At 41.4% G+C, this 21,091-nt stretch overlaps 1 protein-coding gene across 2 annotated transcripts in view; it reads left to right on the plus strand.

The window, feature by feature from the left end:
* gli2a (GLI family zinc finger 2a) overlaps positions 1–15,701 on the plus strand; it is an 83,545-nt gene extending 67,844 nt beyond the window's left edge. For both annotated transcript variants that reach the window (XM_026294661.2, XM_026294662.2), the window contains 9 exons: positions 1,370–1,571; positions 1,652–1,847; positions 5,162–5,272; positions 5,704–5,844; positions 8,385–8,534; positions 9,467–9,631; positions 9,813–10,094; positions 11,212–11,578; positions 11,734–15,701. In XM_026294661.2, the coding sequence (XP_026150446.1) occupies positions 1,370–1,571; positions 1,652–1,847; positions 5,162–5,272; positions 5,704–5,844; positions 8,385–8,534; positions 9,467–9,631; positions 9,813–10,094; positions 11,212–11,578; positions 11,734–14,039 (3,920 nt within the window). In that variant the 3' untranslated portion in view covers positions 14,040–15,701. The remainder of the gene's footprint in view (positions 1–1,369; positions 1,572–1,651; positions 1,848–5,161; positions 5,273–5,703; positions 5,845–8,384; positions 8,535–9,466; positions 9,632–9,812; positions 10,095–11,211; positions 11,579–11,733) is intronic.
* The last annotated feature ends 5,390 nt before the right edge of the window (positions 15,702–21,091 follow it).

Genomic DNA, 21,091 nt, shown 5'->3' on the forward strand with positions numbered 1-21,091 from the left:
CCTCACTGCAAAAACAGCAAATCCTGGCAACTGCACAACCCATATGGACCAATGCATAGTTTGTCAGAATGAGCCCCCATATATGTTCCCAAGGAGGAGGATTGACTGACTCTCCACCTTCTACCGCTTCCCTCGTTTACTTTGTTACCATCTACTCTATGCGGCATACGAAAGATGACACATTTATTTATTAGCCCTAAAGAGGCACATTCCTAAGGACCTTTTGTTGTCTTTGCCAGCTCTTTCATAAACTTCTCTATCATCTCCACCACCATTTTATCTTTCAGGCCTCCAACTACTGTCTGCTTTCTGAAGTTCCTGGGCGGCTTTTAACTAACTGCATATGCGTCTGTTTTACGACTCGCCACCTCCAAATATAATAGTTTTGGAAGTAAGAGTTTATGACTGCAGGTCTGGTACGGTGATTATGGTGGTGCCTGGATTCATTTGGCTTGAGGGGTTGTGAGTCCAGCCAGCAAAGACACAGCGATTACCAACATATTGACAGCAGTGAAGTATACATGCAGTGTGTGCATGTGTGTGTGTGTGTGCGCGCGCGCGTGTGTGTGTGTGCGCGTGTGTGTGTGTGTGTGTGTGTGTGTGTGGGCGGGCGGGCAGGCGTGCGCAGAGGTGAGTTGTGATGGGCCTATTATAAGTTTCCTGCCTATCGCGCCTCTGATGATGTCTGCTGTAAGACCTAATTACACATGTGCACAAACACACGCCAGTCCTGCTCTCTGTCCCCTCACACACCAACACAGCACTTATGGGTTCCAAACAAGTAATCTGTCTCTGTGGGAATGGGAGCTGCATGCCTCAGGAATTTAACAGAAATAAATAACCATGAATGATAGCTTACCAGTAAAAAATAAAGAGCTTTCTCTTTAAGTTCATGGGAACATAGTCTCCCTCTTCATTTTTTAGGTTCATTTCTACAAGAAAAAGAAAATAGTGCAACAACCTAGTGTAGTAGAATGAACCCTACCTTTTTGAGTCCGCCTTGATCTCTTTAATGGTATTCTGAAATCAATTTGTGTAAATTGCCACCATTTAACTTGCACAAGTACAGCAGTCTGAAAGTGATTGCTATCACGGTAATTACGGAGAATGATTGTGGCCGATTCATTATGCATAAGAGGATGCGAATGTTAATAGGGGAGCTTTGTGTGTGAGAGAGATGAAGTAGATAGTGTAGCTTAGCATGGCTGTGACCTCAAAGAGAATGCTTGGAGCTAAATATTTCCTCTAATATGGTCCAGTATGGATGCAGCTTTTTTTGAGGCCATGTGGAGATTTAGTGACATTAGTTCTCCCATCTAATTAATATGAAACATGACAGGAGTCATGTCTTCTGTCTCTTTCTGGCCAGTGTCACGTTTTTCCAGTCCACGGTTGACGCCCCGACTGAGCAGGAAGAGGGCACTGTCCATCTCTCCACTGTCAGATGCCAGTATTGACCTGCAGACAATGATACGCACCTCACCCAACTCTCTAGTGGCCTACATCAACAACTCCCGCTCCAGCTCAGCTGCCAGCAGCTCCTATGGGCACCTTTCAGTTGGAGGGATTAGGTATTTAGACAGTCTGTATATCTAAGAAACAACATTCATATTTTCCACAATGTAACTGCTTCCTTTTCCCTGTTGCCCAGCCCCTCGTTCAGCTTCCCTCACCCCATCAATCCAGTGGCGTACCAGCAGCTGTTGTCCCAGCAGAGAGGTCTCAACGCCTTTGGCCAAACTCCTCCTCTCATTCAACCATCATCATCCTCTTTCTCAGCCCGCCAACACTCCCTCACTGCTTCACCGATGTCCACCTCCAACAACCCCAACTCTGAAGCAAACCAGGTAGGAATGACAGTGTCCATATATCCCTCCATCAATCATCTATACCACTAATCCTGTAGAGCCAATCCCAGTATTACAGGGCTGATACATAAAGACAGACAAACACTCAAACATTCACAACAAATACAGGAAATTTAGATTCACCAAGTAATCTAACTCCAAATTGCATGTGTTTGGACTGCGGGAGGAAACTGGAGTACCCAGAGAAAACCCACACAAACACAACGAGAACATGCAAACTCCACACAGATAGACCCTGCTTTGAGACAACAGCCCCACCATGCTTGCATACTATAACACATAAACAAGTTCAATAAAATATCCCCTTTCTTTTTCAGTCTTAGATCCCATCTGTGTATATGTGTGGGCTAGATAGAGGCTTTCTTAAAGAACTACTGCTGCCAGACTGATGATTCACTTATATATAATAAATCTGTTGTTTTCTGATCAATGTGAAAAGGGATTTGTTGAGTTTTTTTATTTTTGTAAAGTGCCTTGAGATGATTTGTATTGTGATTTGGCGCTATACAAATAAAATTGAATTGAATTGAATTGAACTGTAAGCTACATAAATGTCATCAGAGCCACACAAAAATATGCAAATCTTGATCTTGATGTGTATATATATATATATGTAAAGAACTTATGTCATGTCAACTCATTTCTCCACAGGAGAGGTTAATTTGTTTGGATATGCACTGATCAATCATTTATTCATTCAGTCTTTATTAAGGATACAGTGTGATACAAGTACAAATGCTCCACAGCTCATATAAAAAATAATTACATAATATTAATAGTATACATATGTTTATGTATGTATAAGAGCATACACCACTTATATAAAGTTCTCCAGTGATTCCATATCTTTGAGGTAAACCTCACAGAGCTGATGTCAGGACAAACCAGAGCTTGTATAATGGCATTGGGTGAATTCACACTTCTGCACATAAATTTATAAATTAAGTTGCATAGAACAGCCTCACAGAATCGCACATCATAATCAGCAAATATTTGGCTGGCACTGCAGTATCTTGGGCTCTTCAGTAGCAGCCTCACAGATTCATTATATGCAACAATAAGTCTTTGCAGGCTGAACCTTATGTAACTGCGCCACAGGTGAGCAGTATACACCTGTGGGGTTAACCTAACTCCCACATTCCACAGACTCAGGACCTGTTTACGCTCTTCCCACTCTCTCCTGACTTGGCATTTATGCACAGGTCAGGAGCAGTCAGGAGAAATTTCATGAATATACCCTTTAGCCACGCATTACTCACATTTCAACGCCTACCCTGACTAAGATACGCTCTATTCACAATATCACCAGTTCTTCGCCTATCATCATCTCATGCACACCGTGGATCGAGCTGGGTGTGTGCTGCTAAATATTGCGCTTCGGAACAAGAAGTCGTTCTCCGACAGCAGCAGACTGCGATCGTTTTTCTACAGCTATCCCTCCGGACATCGACAGCGTGTGGACACATCGGCAGGCTCGCCAACACTACAAGCTCTCGCCAACACCAGCCTGTGCCTCTCGCGGCCTTTGCACAGGGAGGCATCTTGTGATAACAGAAGCGGTTGGTTGATGGGAACTTGGAGGTGTTGTTGGCTTGGCAGTCAGAACCAGAATGAGCAGCACTGGTCCCTGCCTGTTTTATACACTGTAGATGGCGTGAGTTAGGTGGCAGTTGGGCGAAGTTGAACTGGGATTGGAACGGATTGGATTGGGCAGGGGCGGGGCCTGAGCAGAAGAGGAATGAAATGTTAATGAGGCGGTAATTAGCAGTGGTCGATGAGCGTAAGTCAGTCAGGTGTTAAATTGGACAGTCAGGACTGGATCGTGAGTCAAACAGCAATGATCAGCATAGAGCGGCAGTGAGATTTTGCCTCCTGACTCACTCCCGACCTGATGCCGTCATGTTCACGCTCTTGCCAATTGAGGCCGCTCTGTCCCCGATCGAAGCCGCTCCATTCCCCTTTGGATCCCGACCAAAGCCGTCCTCTTCCCGTCCTCTTGGGAACGCCTAAAATTTTGCAGGCCGGAGTAGAGTGGGAGTCTGTGGAATGTGTGTCTAAGGTAAGTCAGTTCCAGTAGATTAAATGTTCAGATTTGCTATTTTTGTGAAGCTACTTAAAACAACTATACAGATGAATCAATAGTATTCATGCTTGTGCTTCCCGTTGCTGTTTTTCTGTGATCAGCTAATCAGCTTACTTTTGATATGAATTCAAAGTTGAGAATGAAGGTTTACACAGTACAGCCTAAAATTCCATCTGACTTATTTCCTTGTGTCTCCTCTGTCTCAGCCCACTGTATACACCACAGCCGCTCATAATGTAAACTTCCCACTCAGTGAATCACCCCACCTCTCACTGCTATCAGCTGCCTCTAGCTCTAGGTCTGCTGACACACACCAATAACAGTGGATTCAGGAGTATATACAGTATTTGCTCCTTTTTTGCATATGCTGATGCACACATACATTCCCATTCCTACCCCAACACACATTCATCTTGTTTCAACAGTGATCAGAACCACATTTCCCTTCTGGTTTCGAGCCACCGAATGAATCATCAAGGCCCCCAGAAATGCTGCAACACTGTAGTGTCTGGGTGAGATTAGGAGACCCCTCTCTGTTATTGGACCCACCCCAATGAACCTTACTGCACATATACAGTATATTTATATATTTTTTTCCATCTCCATTTGACAGGATGTCTTTGTTTCTGCTGTATTCGGGATCTGCTGGCACATCAAAGCTCTCTACCTCCCCAACCCTTGACCCTTCCTCCCACCAAATCTGTACTAAGGATAATAACTCCTCTTTCATATTTTCTAGTGACTTTGGTGGTCATAAAGAAGTCTAAACTGTTTAGTCTCTGTGGCAAGTCTTCAACTGACTTGTGGGTCCTGGTGCCTGGTGCTGCAACTCCTCACATATCGTTGCAGCTCAATGCCGTTGCCAAACAGTTGCACAGAATCTTTGTGACTTAATTATCTGATTGCTTTCAATCACTCTGTGTGATGACTGTATAGAAAGCAGTAGTGTCTGACTAAGTGGAGTCTGGTGGTTTAATAAACTGGATGGTTAGACTGGTATGAGGGTTAATTGAATGGAGTACTTATATTGGAATTAATGAAATAGTTCAACGTTCAGTGTTCACTGTCTGCATGTATGACAAAGGCACATGGTTAAAAACCATATAAATCTGCCTCTTCTGCCACTAAAAAAGGGCATTCGGAAAATAATATCTGCTACAGTACAAAAGGTGTGTATTCAACCCTGTCTTTTTTCATATGTGTCTTTCAGAATGCCAGTGGAGACACAGCAGTGAGCAGCACAGTAAACCCACTGACCACCAAGAGATCAAAGGTCAAGACAGAAGCAGAAGGTCCACTGCCCATATCACCAACCTCTCAGGTAAAACTAGTAAAATTAAGTAGAAGAAACACGAAACACATACACAGTATAAGTCCTAACCAACTTCATAGTTTTTTTTCCCCCTTGCACCTTAACTAACTACATCACAACTTTGGTTTCTTACAATGGGAAAATAGACCCCTCTTTAAGTGTCGAAGAGGATTGCAGGCAATGAATAAAATGCCACTCTAATTAATGGCAAGAGGTGTCACACATTCAGATCGAGGGCATTCTCAACTATTAGGATGAATTAATAGATGAGACACATGCAAAAATAGTACAGAATGCTTCTCTGTACTGACTGCAGGTAAAAGAGTTGAGCAGTTTGTGTTGGCATGCTTTTATTCTATTTGTTTACATGCTGGAATGAAAACAGACATCTCTAGTGGTTGTTAGCTATCATGTGATGCAGTGCTTTCCCGTTTCTCCAGGACCACAGTGGTGGGATCCTGGATTTGAGTGAGGATGTGGATAAAGATGAGTGCAAACAAGAGCCTGAGGCCATATATGAGACTAACTGTCACTGGGAGGGTTGCAACAAGGAGTTTGACACCCAGGACCAACTTGTTCATGTGAGTATCAGGCTTGGTGTCCTTGTGACTATTGTAGAGACTTATTGATTGACAAACACTGCTGTACTTTTGGTACAGACCATTAATAGAAATAGTATCTAGACCATAAAAAATTCCATTGTAAAGCTGAAACACTTAGTTGTTCAAATGATTTGTCAATTCAAATTAATCTGCAACTATGTAAACCAAAAATACCAAACACTCACTGGTTTGTAAAATGTCAGGATGATAGTGCACTGAATAACAGAAGATGTTTATAGATCTCACCTCAGGCTGTGGAAAATAGTTGAAATCAGACACTGTTACCTGACATTTTATACATATATTAATCAATAAAATAATTGAAAAATGTAAGTTGCCACATTGTTCCACAATAAAAACAAGGTTCGGTCAGTGTTCAGTCTTTTACAGATGCCATTCACATCATTTGTATTATTTAGTGGATTTAGTTAACATACAGTTAACAATTACAGACTGTGCTAGTACAGCTATTGCATTTGTTGTGTGAAAAATGAAAAGTTCAAACAACTCTTCTGCTATTAATTAAATGCATGCTGATTGAGTGCAGTCAGTAAGACTACCATCAACTGATCTTTTCCTGTTGGGTTGACACGTGCAGTGATAATGAGCCTGCCAGTTCATGCTAAATTCAAGCCCTGCAGCTGTGCCCCACAAACCCCTCAGCCCCATGACCCCTAACCCCTAACCTCTTTCTCCCAGCAACACCCCCAACCCCTGAAACCCAGAGGGCCGCCCATAAATCCATCGTCATGCCACCAGCTCTGGAGTTATGGAACCTCATAACCCCCCTTTTTCAGGCCAACTTTCTTCCTGCTTTCCACTTTCTGACTGAATGTCAGTAATCTCAGGAGGGGTGGAAGGGGCATGTGTCACGTCCACAAAACTAGAGACTGATGCAAGTGGTGAACAGGTCACAATGGGTTACTACCAGTCAGGACCAGAGTTACCTTAAAGAACTTTTGCCCCAGGTCCTGCTCCCTGGCCACAAACACTGTGAAAGTCTTCCAGCATTAGCGAGTTGACTAGCAGCAGATTGGTGGTTTAATGAGGAGGTGTGGATAGATACTGTGAGGCCAACACATTCTTAAATCTTCAAGCCAACCAGAAATTCTGGGGTGTTGTAACAATTCTTTCAACAAAAACTGCTGACAGCATCTCCTTTAGCATATCCCAGATTTCATGCAAGGTTCTTAAATTATCAAGAAAAAAGGACCTGGGTTTTTTCTGGCTTGTATTTAGCCAAACTAATCTTGTTTCAAGAACCCCCAAATTTTGGATAGTGTATAACCTGAAAATAAGAGGCCTGTTCTTGGCACACACACTTGTTTCCATTGTGCCTCATTGAACCAAAATAGATCTCAGCATAATCATCAGCCACGGAGCTTTATTGCTGGTGAAGGAGTGGCCACAAAAGTGGTGCATTGTGGGGCAGGATGTCCTCAGGAAATGAAATGGTTCCTCTGGGTGTATGGATGTTTATATGTGGTGAATGGAATGCGTTTTAAAGTGTATTTTAGACATATATTATTTGATAAAACCTGCTGTTTCAGGGCATCATTAAGATGCCTGTGAAGGTAGTGCGGGTATTATACCATTCTCTGGCATAGTGACTTGGTGTAGTAGGAGTAACTGACCAACCTATTCTCCATATTAACCATTTTAGCAAGACAAGAAATTCTTTAAACATGATGAGTTCCTCCAAGGGAGAATGCTTCTAATTCTCTGAGAACTGCCATGTAGTTTACTAGAATAGCTAATTTCACATTTAAGTGTATATTTAACCAGACCAGAAAGTTTGTGTACCCCAATGACTTCATGATTCACTGAATGTAAGGAGAATACATAAATAAGATAAATAATAAGTAAAAATAAAGTCCTTTTCCGGATCACTCTAACTGGAATCTGAGGAAGCTCCTCTTCCTTGAGAAACAAACTCACACAGACACACACAAAGCCTGAAAAAACAGAGACTGTTTTTAAAGCGTTTGTCTCTTGGTGAGAGATGCATAATAACTGTCAGCCATAACGGATGATACCATCAGTCTATCCATTGTGTGTGTGTGCATGTTCATGTGTCAATGAAAGAGGGAAGATCTTCTGTTGGGAAAGACAGACAAGAATTTGCTGACTTGTTTTTAGTAATGCACACACAAACATACATATACTTTTGGTGTCTAGTCACTGTTTTAACATTTAAAATACAGACATACTTATACACAATTATTGTATTCACCACATTCAAACTAAATAAAGCCAAATCCAACAGTTCTGCAGTTTTTGTTCAGACAGTTTTTGTTTCAGAGAGCTGTTGATTCAGCTCTATGATACTGGAGGCTAGAGTTTGTGCTGCTAATGATATGTATGAGAGAGGTGTACTGTATTGTATGGGTATAGGTATATTGGCCTATCCCTCATTGAAATAAATGAATCTGAAAAAAATCTGATGAATTAAATCTTCCAAAATGATGATACAGTTATATATTGTAATAATAATGCTTTTGAATTTTCTGTCTCCTCAGCACATCAACAACGACCACATTCATGGTGAGAAAAAGGAGTTTGTTTGTCGCTGGGAGGAGTGTTCACGGGAGCAGAAGCCCTTTAAGGCTCAGTATATGTTGGTGGTCCACATGAGGCGACACACAGGAGAGAAGCCGCATAAATGCACAGTAAGGATGCCATTCACTGCGAAGCACTGCAATGAAATGTCAGTTGCTACCTGGTTACCTACCAAACACAGGATCATCTGAGCCACTGTGTGGCTAACTGCTGTATGTAAAGATGTACTCCAGCAATTTCACATTACACATCTGAGTTGATATATTCCATTTACACCATTAGGGTTTTAGGCTCTTTGACTGGCTAGTTAAATGGTTAACTGGTTAACTAGGAATGTAAATTGGATGTTCCTCAGCCACCATACAGTGTCTTACAGCCCTTGTCTTTGTCTTGAATGTGAATGATTTAATTTGTGTAGATCAAAATGAGGGCCTGTTTGCTTGACTTCAAAGCCCCACAGGATCTGGAATACATTAAAACGCATGATGAAGGAGAGACTGATTGACAGTGTGAGCATGTAATTAAAATTTGCAGGGGGCCATGGGTTCTTATTAAGTGCCGTATGTTCTCTGCACAAAATCCCACGTGCATTTTCTCATAACACTCTAACTCCTTTAGTCTCATTTTTAAGAAGAGAATCTTCTGAGTTTTATAGCCCATTTCTGAGCCACCCTAATTTCATTCTCTTTTAATTGCAAAAACATTTTATTTCACAATGACTGCTCTGAAGGAATAGCAAACTACAGCTTGTACAGTACAAGTGAATACGAAGGCAAAACACAGACTCACACTTTGTTTAGATATTTCACATAATAGCCCTTTTTACCATTGTATAACCATACTTTGTTTTTGTGTGGCACACCACCACAGATGGGCAACAATCTAAGAGTAGACTGCATTTGAAAACTGAAAAACAGTGGGGTTTTTTTTGTTTGTTTTGTTTTGTTTTTTTTTTTCTTTTTTGTTTTTTTTGCCCAGCTCTATTCTGTTACCAGCTGCAACTGAAATAACACTGCACTCAGGCATGTCTATCTGTCTGCAGTTTGAGGGCTGTTCAAAAGCTTACTCTCGCCTGGAGAACCTCAAGACCCACCTCAGGTCTCACACTGGAGAAAAACCGTATGTCTGTGAACATGAAGGCTGCAACAAGGCCTTCTCCAATGCCTCAGACCGGGCTAAGCACCAGAACCGCACACACTCAAATGAGGTATGTACACACTTGCTAATACTCAGTTTTTGTCGTATAAGAGTCTTTTCAAGTGAATATTAACTTCAAATTAAAATACTAAGCTAAAGTCACGTAGATTTAATATAATGAGCTTATTTATTGTGTACTAATATCTTCCATGCACATTTGAGTCACAATTAAGTTAAATCCCTCATGGCAGAAACCATATGTGTGTAAAATCCCGGGTTGTACCAAGCGCTACACTGACCCCAGCTCACTCAGGAAGCATGTAAAGACAGTTCACGGCCCAGAAGCCCACATCACCAAGAAACAACGAAGTGACGCTCCACCGAGACTGCAGCCGCCCAAAGGCAACACTGAAAATGAGGCGAATTCCAAGAATGGTGGAAGAGGTATTGACAGTAAGATTGAGACCAACAGCACCTCAAGAGGAGTAGAAGACTGTCTACAAGTCAAATCTATCAAGACTGAGAACTCTGTGGTGAGTCCTGGTCACAAAAAGTCATCCCATGCACTTCTTTTTTTGAATGAAAAATTTGTGTGCAGGAAAATCACTGTTAATGAATCTTTGTGATGTGATTGACTCCACGTCTAACACATAATACTATCAATCCTAAATACATGATTAAAAGATTGCATAGCTTTGTATGTTCAGGAACCAACATGGAGAGGCACAGATTCATTTTCACACTCTTGCATTTTACTAACATTGCTCTGAGGTAAAATTTTTACTACTGGTACTGACTACATCTGGCCTAACTCACCTGTCTGGTTTTGTTGTAAACTTCCTTCTCTTTCCCTCATAATCTTCCTAATGGATAGACTTCACTGAGGTGAGCACTCAAACTGTCTTTTCAGTCTTGTTGCAACTCTACATTGAAGATGTGTTCGTATGTTTCATGCTTTCATGCATTGTTGCAGCTTTGCATGGTGGCCTGCCTGGTATATAGGACACACATATGCATGAGTGGGGGGATACACACACCATCACACTGCCATTAGACTGGCAGTAGCAACTGTTGTCAGTCTGATGATAAAAGTCATTGTCACATTAATATTCAAAGCTGGGACCTTTTTAGTTTGTGTGCTGAACAAATAGTGCCAGAATCAAGCTGTGATCAAGACTTAGCCCATTTTGGGCCAGTATGGATTACTGTCGCTGCTAGATTGTTACTCACAGAACTCATCTATTATCCACTTGTTTTCCTGTTGTAAATAAATCAAACCCATCTATATTTAATGTGATTATGGAACTATAGGCCTATTTTAGTTATTACAAAACACCATTACAGTCAGAATTTTTAACTGTGGTAATAATTTAATATTGAAAAATAAATAATAGACTCCTTTGAACTTGGCATGAGAGTGGAACTTTTATTATTTAAATGTATTCATTTTTATTTTTACTTTCCTCTTGTTATGTTTTTTGTGGGGTTTTTTTTATCTATGCAAAAGGCAAACTGTTATTACTGTTAACAAAGTTTGGCAGAATACTTATTTACTAGTGGAAAACTGAATGACATGCCACTGTCATTTAGAATCAAACTTCTATTTTTTGATTCATTACATCAAATCCCCCCCCTGCTGTCTTCCTCCAGATGTATCAGTCCAGTCCTGGTGGCTACTCATCATGCAGCAGTGAGCCATCACCTCTCAGCAGCGCCAACAACAACGACAGTGGGGTAGAGATGGCCATGCACAGTGGAGGCAGCTTTGGGGACCTCAGTGCACAGGATGAATGCCCCATGGTTGACTCCACTGTTCACACTGGGGGACAGCAGGCTGGGATTGGGCTTCAGTTGAGGAAAGCTGCAGGACATGGTGATGGGGTCACCATCAAGCTGGAGAACATCAAGAAAGAAAGGCTGAAGACAGTGAGGGACCCCTGCCCCTGGGTTAACTCTGCACCACGACCACCACTGGGCCAACGAAACAGCATGAAGCTGCCTCCCATCCCTGCAGTTGGTAAGTTAGACAGCTCAGGAAATGTGTTGCAAGATGACTAAATGTCATTATGTTTTAGCCAAGTGAATAAAGCCATTAATAATACCTGTTCTATAACTGTAAACTGCGTCATTAGGTTTTTTCCATCATGTAGTAATGTGTTTTGTATCTGCCAGGTTCCCTCCTGGAGAGCTCCAGTGTCATGGGCACCTTAAGTGGTTTGTACCCTGGCCAGCGAATGGGCGACCTTTCATCATGTGAAGTAACACTGCTGAACCAGCTGAATGAGCGCCGTGACAGCACCACCAGCACCATCAGCTCAGTTTACACCTTGAGTCGACGGTCCTCTGGCATCTCACCCTGTTATTCCAGCCGTCGTTCCAGTGAGGCTTCCCACTTTGGTGCTAATCGCCACAACAATATCAGTTCGGCTGACTCATATGACCCAATCTCCACTGATTTGTCTCGCCGCTCCAGTGAGGCTAGCCAGTGTGGGGGTGTCAGTGGAGTAGGTGGAGGTGGTCTCCCAAGTCTCCTTAATTTGACCCCAGCTCAGCATTACCGGCTCAAGGCAAAGTATGCTGCTGCCATTGGTGGAGCTCCACCTACTCCACTCCCTAGTATGGATCGAATGAGTTTGAGGACCCGGATAGCATTGTATAGTGACTCCCAGGAAGGCTCATCACAGCTGTTTCATCAGCCACCCACTGGAACTCTGCCTCGGCGATGCAGTGACATTGTATATGGCACCCAGAGCCTGATGCCCCATGAGGTACCCACCAACCTTCCACGCCGTGCCAGTGACCCGGTGCGTCGATCCACCCATGAATCTCTCTCCCTTCCAAGGGTCTACCGCTATAACAGCATGATCAGCATGAACCCTATAATTGGACCATCACCTATAGAAGGCCACCAGGCACTAACTATGCAAGGCTACACTCGCTCTGATGGCAGCCTACAACGCTACCCATTTGCTCCCAGACCACCTAGCATTTCTGAGAACATAGCAATGGAGAACATGGCAGTAGATGGGATGATGACTGTGGGGGAGCAGAGTGGGGAGGATGATATGGTGCTTCCTGATGATGTGGTGCAGTATCTTAAGTCCCAGAATTCTGGCTCTTCAGGTTACAACTTGGCACAAGTGGACTACCATTCCAACAATCAGACTCAGGGCTACCAGACTGGCATGGCCCTACCAGGATCGGTTTATTCACAGAGGAGGGTGGCCATGGTGGATGCAACCATAACTCAATCTAGTCTGGACAAGCAATCCTGCCAGTTGGGTCCCAGTGGTTCCCAGCAGCCTTTCTCAACACCTTCAGACAACATGAACAAGAATAATATGCCAGTGCAGTTGAATGAGGTGAGTTCAGGGACTGTGGATACTATAATCAAGCTCTCCAAACAGCAGCAGCACCACCCTCTCAAGGGGAACCTAGCTGTTGTTCAGCAGAGGTACAATTTTGGTTCATTTCAGGAACAAGGTCAGGGCCTGGGCAGCAACCAGCAGGTTGTTCCTATGAGTCAGAATATATCTGTGCAGGGGTATGTAAACCACAACAACCAGAGACTCATGAATATCACCCACCAGCAGCTTCAGCAGAGGCAATGCAACAATGTGACTTTTAGTGAACACATGAACCCTCAGCAAGAGTTTGGCCAAGAGGCAGTCCCAAATTCTGTATCTGAGAAAACTAGTATGAGACCTACCCGAAACAGTACGGCAGACCCAGAACTGCAAAGTTACAGATCAAGGACAGAGGCTGATGGGTATTCTCATGTGAACCAAGTGGATCAGCAGCAAAACTACAGTGTTCTCTCCCAGCAGCAGTACAACATACATAATACAGGCAGAGGAATGTTACAACCCAAACCTCCAACAGAGCCCAAGTCTACCACCAGACAACACACAGGGTCTAGCATGATGCAACGAATACCAATGTCAAACAATTTGAGCCCCAGTCGTGCTAATGACACCTCAGAGGCGAGCCCAAAGAGGCCCATTGGGTCTGCATTGCACAGTAACTGTGAGAATCCAAATTCTGCAATGTTCTACACAGGTCAGATTCACATGTTTGAGTCATCTTCTGTCAGCTTTGATAGCCCCATGTCCCCCTGTGCTAGCCAGGTTACTGCTAGCAATAACACTGCAGCAGCCAGTATGGCCTCACCAGGGGTGAACCAGGTCTCCAGCAGTACTGTGGATTCTTCCACTGGTGGATCTGGGGGCACTGAGCATGCCCAGATCGACTTTGACACAATGCTAGATGATGGAGACCACTCCAGCCTAATGTCAGGCACCTTGAGTCCAGGTCTTCTGCAAAGCCTTTCTCAGAGTTCCTCACGACTGACCACCCCTCGCAACTCAGTCACCCTGGCGTCCGTACCGGCAGGGATTGGTAATATGGCCATTGGTGACATGAACTCCATGCTCACAGCTTTGGCTGAAGAAAGCAAGTTCCTCAACATGATAAGCTGAGAGCAATCAAACACCACATCATCCACCCATTTTTACAGTAAGAACATATGGACTACACAAGAAAGCACTGATTGACCAATGCAAAACTGGATAATTCATACATTTTTTCATTGTCCATAATAATATGCTTGTCTTATAATATTTGCTTCAGATTGTATGTTACATTAAAAAATTGTAAGTGTAGCTAGAGTTAAGGACCATTTTTTTCTCACCATTTCCTAAAAAGCCATACTTTTTAGCTACCAATGTATAATAGCCCAGGTTATATAAGTAAACACATCTACAAACAATTCAGTATTTGCTGGTGTAATAGACCTTTACAAAGTGGTGCACTGAAAGCAGTTCACATAGTGCCTTGCTAAGGACATCAAAGTTGAATGAAAACAGAGAATACAGGAAACAGACATGACGTAGATATCAGATACTATTTTCTCATGAAACCCTTTATATGTATAGATTATACTGTATGGTACTTGCTTTAAGTTAAGCTATAGGCTTTTGATATTTAAACTAGGGCTGTCAAAGGTACAGAAACATATGAACACCTACTATGAACTCGAAAAGGATAATGATTCAATTTTTTATTATTTTTTTTATCTAATTGAACTAAATTGGACTACAGTTTGCTGCACCTTCTATGTGCATTATTCAGTATAAAAATAAGTAAAAAGGCTTGCATTGCAAAACTGGAGCACACACTGTAAAAATGTTAAGAAAGTGAATGATAATGATGAACCTGTTATTTGTGATGAAGTTGAAAACTTGTAGTTCAGAAGGGCAGATATCGCACTCTATTTAATATTTTGCAGGCTAATTATCACAAAACTAGATTTTGTTTGGCACTGAGGTTAATGACTATAGTCCAAGATCAACACCATGCATGTATGAATTGATACATGCCTTTTATGATAAAAAAATGCAAACATTAACTGGAATTGCAGTTTTTACTGTATCTGCACTTAATTCAGCTATCTTCATAACAATAATGAAGTAAAGAACGTATTTCATATTGCTGAGTTATAGTTACTCTTACTGCAAATTGCTGCTCTTACTGCAAATTCAATATGCAGTAAGACCCAGGAAGTGTGACTAATTTCATTTTACATAGCTATGCATTTGATAGCCCTGGTTTAAACATGCCTGTACAGAATTAGGGGCCAGAGACATTAAGTGCTTTTTAATCATTGTCTAAGCTCTGGGGGATGGCACTGTAAAATTTCCTTCTTTGCCCTCTTGGATTAGAGGCACTCTCCATATTGCCATCTGACAAGGGTAAATGATTGAAAAGGACAAGGACATTCCTCTGTGTTAGTCTATCACAGCATATGAATCTATGTCTGATGAGGGTCATTCTCTAAAAGAATATACAAGTACCTCAGTGTGTTCTCAGTAGAGATCTGAACCTAATTAAAATATTCATACTACCCCTTTCTCCTGGGTTCTTTGATAATGAAGTCCTGTTTCAGACAGGACTGGTGAATTATACCACCAAATTTCTTGGTTTTATTATATTGTTATGCTGAGTTTCTAAGTAGCCTTTCAAATGTTTGTATGTCTGTTACCATTCACTTTTTACTATGCTCAGAGTGTGTGGGTTTGTATGAGTGTTTGTATATAGCTTTTGTACATTTCAAATAAACTATGTTCTTTTTTCTGTTCAAATCTTTGTTTGAATTTCTGTCCTTTGTGCCTTCTGTCTGTCCTCACAGGCCACATGAAAGTAAGACAAGTATCCTACAAATGAAACCATGCAAGAGTACTTCGTTAATGTCAAGTACATTTCAAATGACAAACACTACATTGTATACTAATGTTAGCTATAGTAGACATATATCCCACAGAGAAGAACAGAAGGTTAAAAATACAAAAACTGAAAATTAAGGACAATGTTCTGGCAGGTCTAAGGCCCATGTAAACATGGATGCTAGGTGCTGGTTTCCAATGTTGGAGAGACTTAAGGCCAGATGCGGAGGTTGCTGTTAATCTTTTTCTGAAGAACAGGCATATAAAGTGTTTGCTATGTTAAACTGAAAACATTTAGCACTGGATATGATGTTTGATTTTATTTTATTTTTACCTTTATTTAACCAGGAAGGTCCCATTGAGATACAGTATCTCTTCTGCCAGTGAGTCCTGGTCAAGCAAGCAGCAAGCAAACAATTCAATTCAATGATCTCAAGGCACTTTACAAAAAAAAAGAAAAATCTCTTATGAGCAAGCACTTAGTGACAGTGGAGAGGAAAAACCCCCTTTAACAGAAGAAACCTCCAGAAGAACCAGGCTCGGTTTGGGCGGCCATCTGCCTCAACCAGTTGGGGTGAGTGGATAGAGGAGAGAGAAAAGAACAGCAACAATAAACAACAAATAGACACTGGCCAGTAACTGCATATCAGCGTTATACAGCTCCAGGACCAGGGACACCTGCAGAAGGTACAGTGTTGGAGGACAGAGAGAGAGGGAGAGTGATAGAGGAGCTTGATAACTAAAGGCCCTGCCTCCCATTCTACTTTTGGAAACTCTGGGAACCACAAGTAGACCTGCACTCTGAAAGCAAAGTGCACTATTGGGATAATATGGTACTATGGGATCTTTAAGGTACGAAGGAGCTTGATCAGGAAGGATTTGTTTGTGAGCAGAAGGATTTTAAATTTTATTCTGGATTTTACAGGGAGCCAATGAAGAGAAGCTAATATAGGAGAAATATGATCTCTCTTGCTAGTTCCTGTCAGGACTGGCTGCAGCATTCTGGATTAACTGGAGGCTTTTTATTGAATTATTGGGACAACTTGATAAACAGTTACATTAATCTAGCCTTGAAGTAAATGCATAAACTAGTTTTTCGGTGTCATTTTGAGACAGGATGCTTCTAATTTTGGCAATATTGCACAAGTGAAAGAAGGCGGTTCTAGATATTTGTTTTATGTGCGAATTAAAGGACATATTTTCACAGTAGTTCTGGAGGCCAAAGGTATGTCATCTAAAGTAGCTATATTGTTTAGCTATTTCTGAGGTTTTTAGGTCTGAATACAATAACTTGTTTTCTCAGTTTAAAAGTAGAAAGTTACTGCTCTATGGCCTTTAGACACGCTTGAAGTCTGGCTAACGGGTTTGTTTCATCATAGTTTGTTTCTTCATAGTTACAGCTGAGTGTCATCTGCATAACAATTGTAATTAATACAGTGCTTCCTAATAATATTGCATAAGGGAAGCATGTGTAAGGTGAAGAGAATCAGTCCTAGCACAGAACCTTGTGGAACTCCATAACTTTTGTGTGGGTGGAAGATTCATTGTGGACATGAACAAATTAGAATCTGTCTGATAAATATGTCACGGTTATGTTGAAAATACTAGTCAGGATGCAAGACTTTTATTGAAACCAAAGAAAAACTTAACTTAGGAATACACACAGGTGATAGCAGGAATGTGGGAGACAGGAGTGAGACTAGGAGACACAGGACCAGACAAAGACAGTAGAAACCAAAACATTCACAGGAGACAGGAGAAGCAGGAGAACTAGGGATAAAGAGACAAAGAACCAGGACAGCCAGAAGGGAATGTGGTCACTCACATGGAAACAGAATCAGACAATGCAAAATACAAGAATCTGGAAGCAGCCAAGGAGGTTGAGAAGAGCAACAACAAGCACAGGGGATTGTCAGCAGACAATGATCTGATAATGAGCTGAAGAGGAGTGCTGGTATAAATAAACAAAGAGGAGAAAGACAAGGGGTGGACAACACCAGGGAGCAGAGCAAACACAAGTGAAACCAATAAGAGGGCTGAAACACAAAGTTTCCTAGGACTAGCTACAGGGGACACAAAAAATAAAGACAAAATATAGGTCCACAAACAATAATCCAAGAATATGGATCATGACAAAAAAGATTGATCCACTTTAATGCTGTTCCTTTGATTCCAATCACATGCTCCAGTCTCTGTAATAAGATGCTATGGTCGATAGTGTCAAATGCAGCACTAAGGTCTGGGACAAGTACAGAGATGAGTCCATTATCTGAGGCTAAGAGAAGATTGTTGGTGGTTTTAACAGTGCTGTTTCTGTACCTGCTCTAAATCCTGATTGAAAATCTTCATTGTTCCTTTTTCTTCCATTTTTGTGTAAGTGCATATAGTTGTTTTGCAACAGCTTTTTCAAAAAGAGGCCAAAAATAACTATAGCGATATGAAATGCAATTGCTTGAGCTTACATTTCACTTTGCAATCAAATTAATTCAAACTGAATTGAAAATTGAATTGCCACTTTGCATATTGGATTGTCCACTGCAGAATCCATCTTGAAATTGAATTGACAGTTGCCAAACCAGTCATTCATCCATCCATCATCTATACCCACTTATTCCTAACCAGGGTCACTGGATCTGCTGGAGCCTATTCCAGCTCTCTTTGGGTGAAAGGCAGGGGTACACCCTGGACAGGTCACCAGTCCATCACAGGGCCACATAGAGACAAACAACCTCACACACTCACACTCACTCCTATGGACAATTTAGAGTCACCAATCAACCTGACATACATGTTTTTGGACTGTGGGAGGAAACCAGAGTACCTGGAGAAAACCCACACAAGCACAGGGAGAACATGCAAACTCCACACAGAAAGGCCCCTGATGGGTTTCAAACCAGGAACCTTCTTGCTGTGAGGCAACAGTGCTAACCACTAATGCATTGTGCTGCCTCATTGTCAAATCAATCCAGAGTAATTCATTTAAAGTTTTGAATGTTATTAATTTTCAGTACTTCTCTACTTATGAACATGGAAAAAATTTATATCTATAGTTTGTCTAGACTGCTGTAATTTTATGAATTAGAGAATTACTCGATTGTCACTCATTCTTTTCGTTTAAGTTTCAACATTATACATTTATTTGCTTGCTGTTAATCAGATTTTAATGTTACTGAAATTAAATCTTATTTTGTTGTTCTTGATAAGTCAGAAGTCAAATTGACTCAAGCAGTAAACAGGGCAGCATAATAAGAAGGTAAATAATCTGACAGTTATAAACAAACCCATCTTTAAATCCTGTTTCTATGACCATGGATGATAAATGAAAGCAAGAATCAAAGAAAGCCTCCTTTAAGTCACAATAAGTGGCTTAACAGAAATATACTGGCATCAAAAATGTGGTGTCAAATGAAACCAATTTTTTGGCACACGTTTTATACACTTATATTAAAATGAGTTTTACAGTGGATATACAGCGGAAAATAATGTATTACCTTTAGGTCATTATGTTTTTTTATCCATGATGCTGCACACTGTCTGTTAGAACAGGGCTAAAAAAAGACCTTCAGTCTCAAAACCCAGGTGAAAAAGCACGTACCATATGCACAAAATGCATACAGAGCAGTTTCTAAAGTTAGATGACATGTCCAAACAGTGGCAGGCTAACCCTGAAGAAGTGGGTTTGAGGGCAACATAAAATAGGAAAGAAGGCAGAGGAGAAAAGGTGGTGCAAGAACAAAGAGAGGAGAAGAAAACTCAGTAGAGAGAGAGAGAAAGAGATGCTACAGAAATGAACAGTGTTGATGAAAGGTGTGAAGCAGGAGAGACTGGACAAAAATCATGGAGATGCAGAGTGCTAAAAGAAAACAGAACAAATCACTTTTTTGCCACTGGAATTGTGTGTTCTCTCAGACAGAAGATGCAAGAAAAACAGGCCCATGATAAAGAGTCTCACAAGAGAAGAGAGAGGTTAGTGGGGCAGAAATAGAGGCATGCTGATGAGAAATGGCCTGCACATTCACATAATATGTTTCTAGATTCAAATGTTACAATTTTGCAGGACAGAAAAGTGTATAAAAAGCCCTAGTATTACAGTATTTTGAAATCTATTACCTTGTCACTACTGTAGATATAGATTTTTTTAGTTTAATTGACATCTCAAAGGCATTTTGGTCCAAAGTCAGTCTTGTAGTGGAAAATGTGGTCATGGGTTTAATGACATGTGGAACAAAAAACACACTTTCTTCTGAGGATCTGGTTTTCTGTAACTGAATACCAACTGTTCTCTAGTTACTTTATTTTATAGTTTTGCATAGAGAGAATTCATCTTTGTCTTTTTATATTCATATTCACTCCTTCAGCTGTTCTTTTAATCACCCATGACTCCTCATATACATCCATTTACACCTGTTGGAGAATTTAATAAGTCTTGTCCCCAGTTCCCAGTGGCATGTGAACACTAGTTCACTGTTTAGACAAGCTGCTATAGCTACTTCTCATGTCCATCAGCCTGTGGGAATGTAAAGAACTTTAGCAGCATTTCTATGTTTGAGTACTGTATATACCAAGTGTAGATGATGAAATGTTGTAAGCAGTAAATCAACACTAAGCTCACTACAATGCGTGCATAACTGTGTATCTACCAATTTAATATACTTCAGTAATGCTGATATTATTGAATCTAAATATTTTTAAAGCTGTAAGAAAATTTAATTTGAAATGCTAAAAATCTCAAAACGTTTTGGAGTGTGTCACAATTTGCTCTTTAACCTCTGAGGGCAGGTCATCATAATAAAGCTGAAGCAGTTGCGCCTTTCTCCCCAGACTTGGCTCAGTTTCTCATCAAAGACTTCCTGCGTTGAGCTGTGTGCCTACTGAGATCAGAGGCATATGACCCATGTCTGAGTCAGGGTTACCTACTGCTCCACTAGAGCTTTGGCCCTTCCACTGCTGCTGGCCCAAGGGCACAATGTGCCCCACTAAACTCTTTTGGAAGTGCAAGAATTATGATCAACTCAGAGCACAGAGAATGTCTGTGATGAAGGCCAGCATTGTGCCCCTCCTCGGGGGTGGAAGAGTCCAGGGTCAGACCTTCACCCGGATCATGACCTCTTCTAGGCTTTCCTCTATTGTCAGAACTTTGTCATGAGTAAACCACTGAGGAATGCAATTGTTTTATTGAAGTCAGGGAGCGCTTCTGATAAAAGGCGTATGTGTGTAAGAGTGAGTGTAGGGAGTAGATGAACCTTGTCTTAGCTTGTGGTCGGCATCATTTTGAGCTCCTCTTTTTAGAATTTTGTTGTTTTCTTGTT

The sequence above is a fragment of the Mastacembelus armatus genome, chromosome 21 (genome assembly GCF_900324485.2).
Source record: "Mastacembelus armatus chromosome 21, fMasArm1.2, whole genome shotgun sequence".
Classification (NCBI taxonomy): domain Eukaryota; kingdom Metazoa; phylum Chordata; class Actinopteri; order Synbranchiformes; family Mastacembelidae; genus Mastacembelus; species Mastacembelus armatus.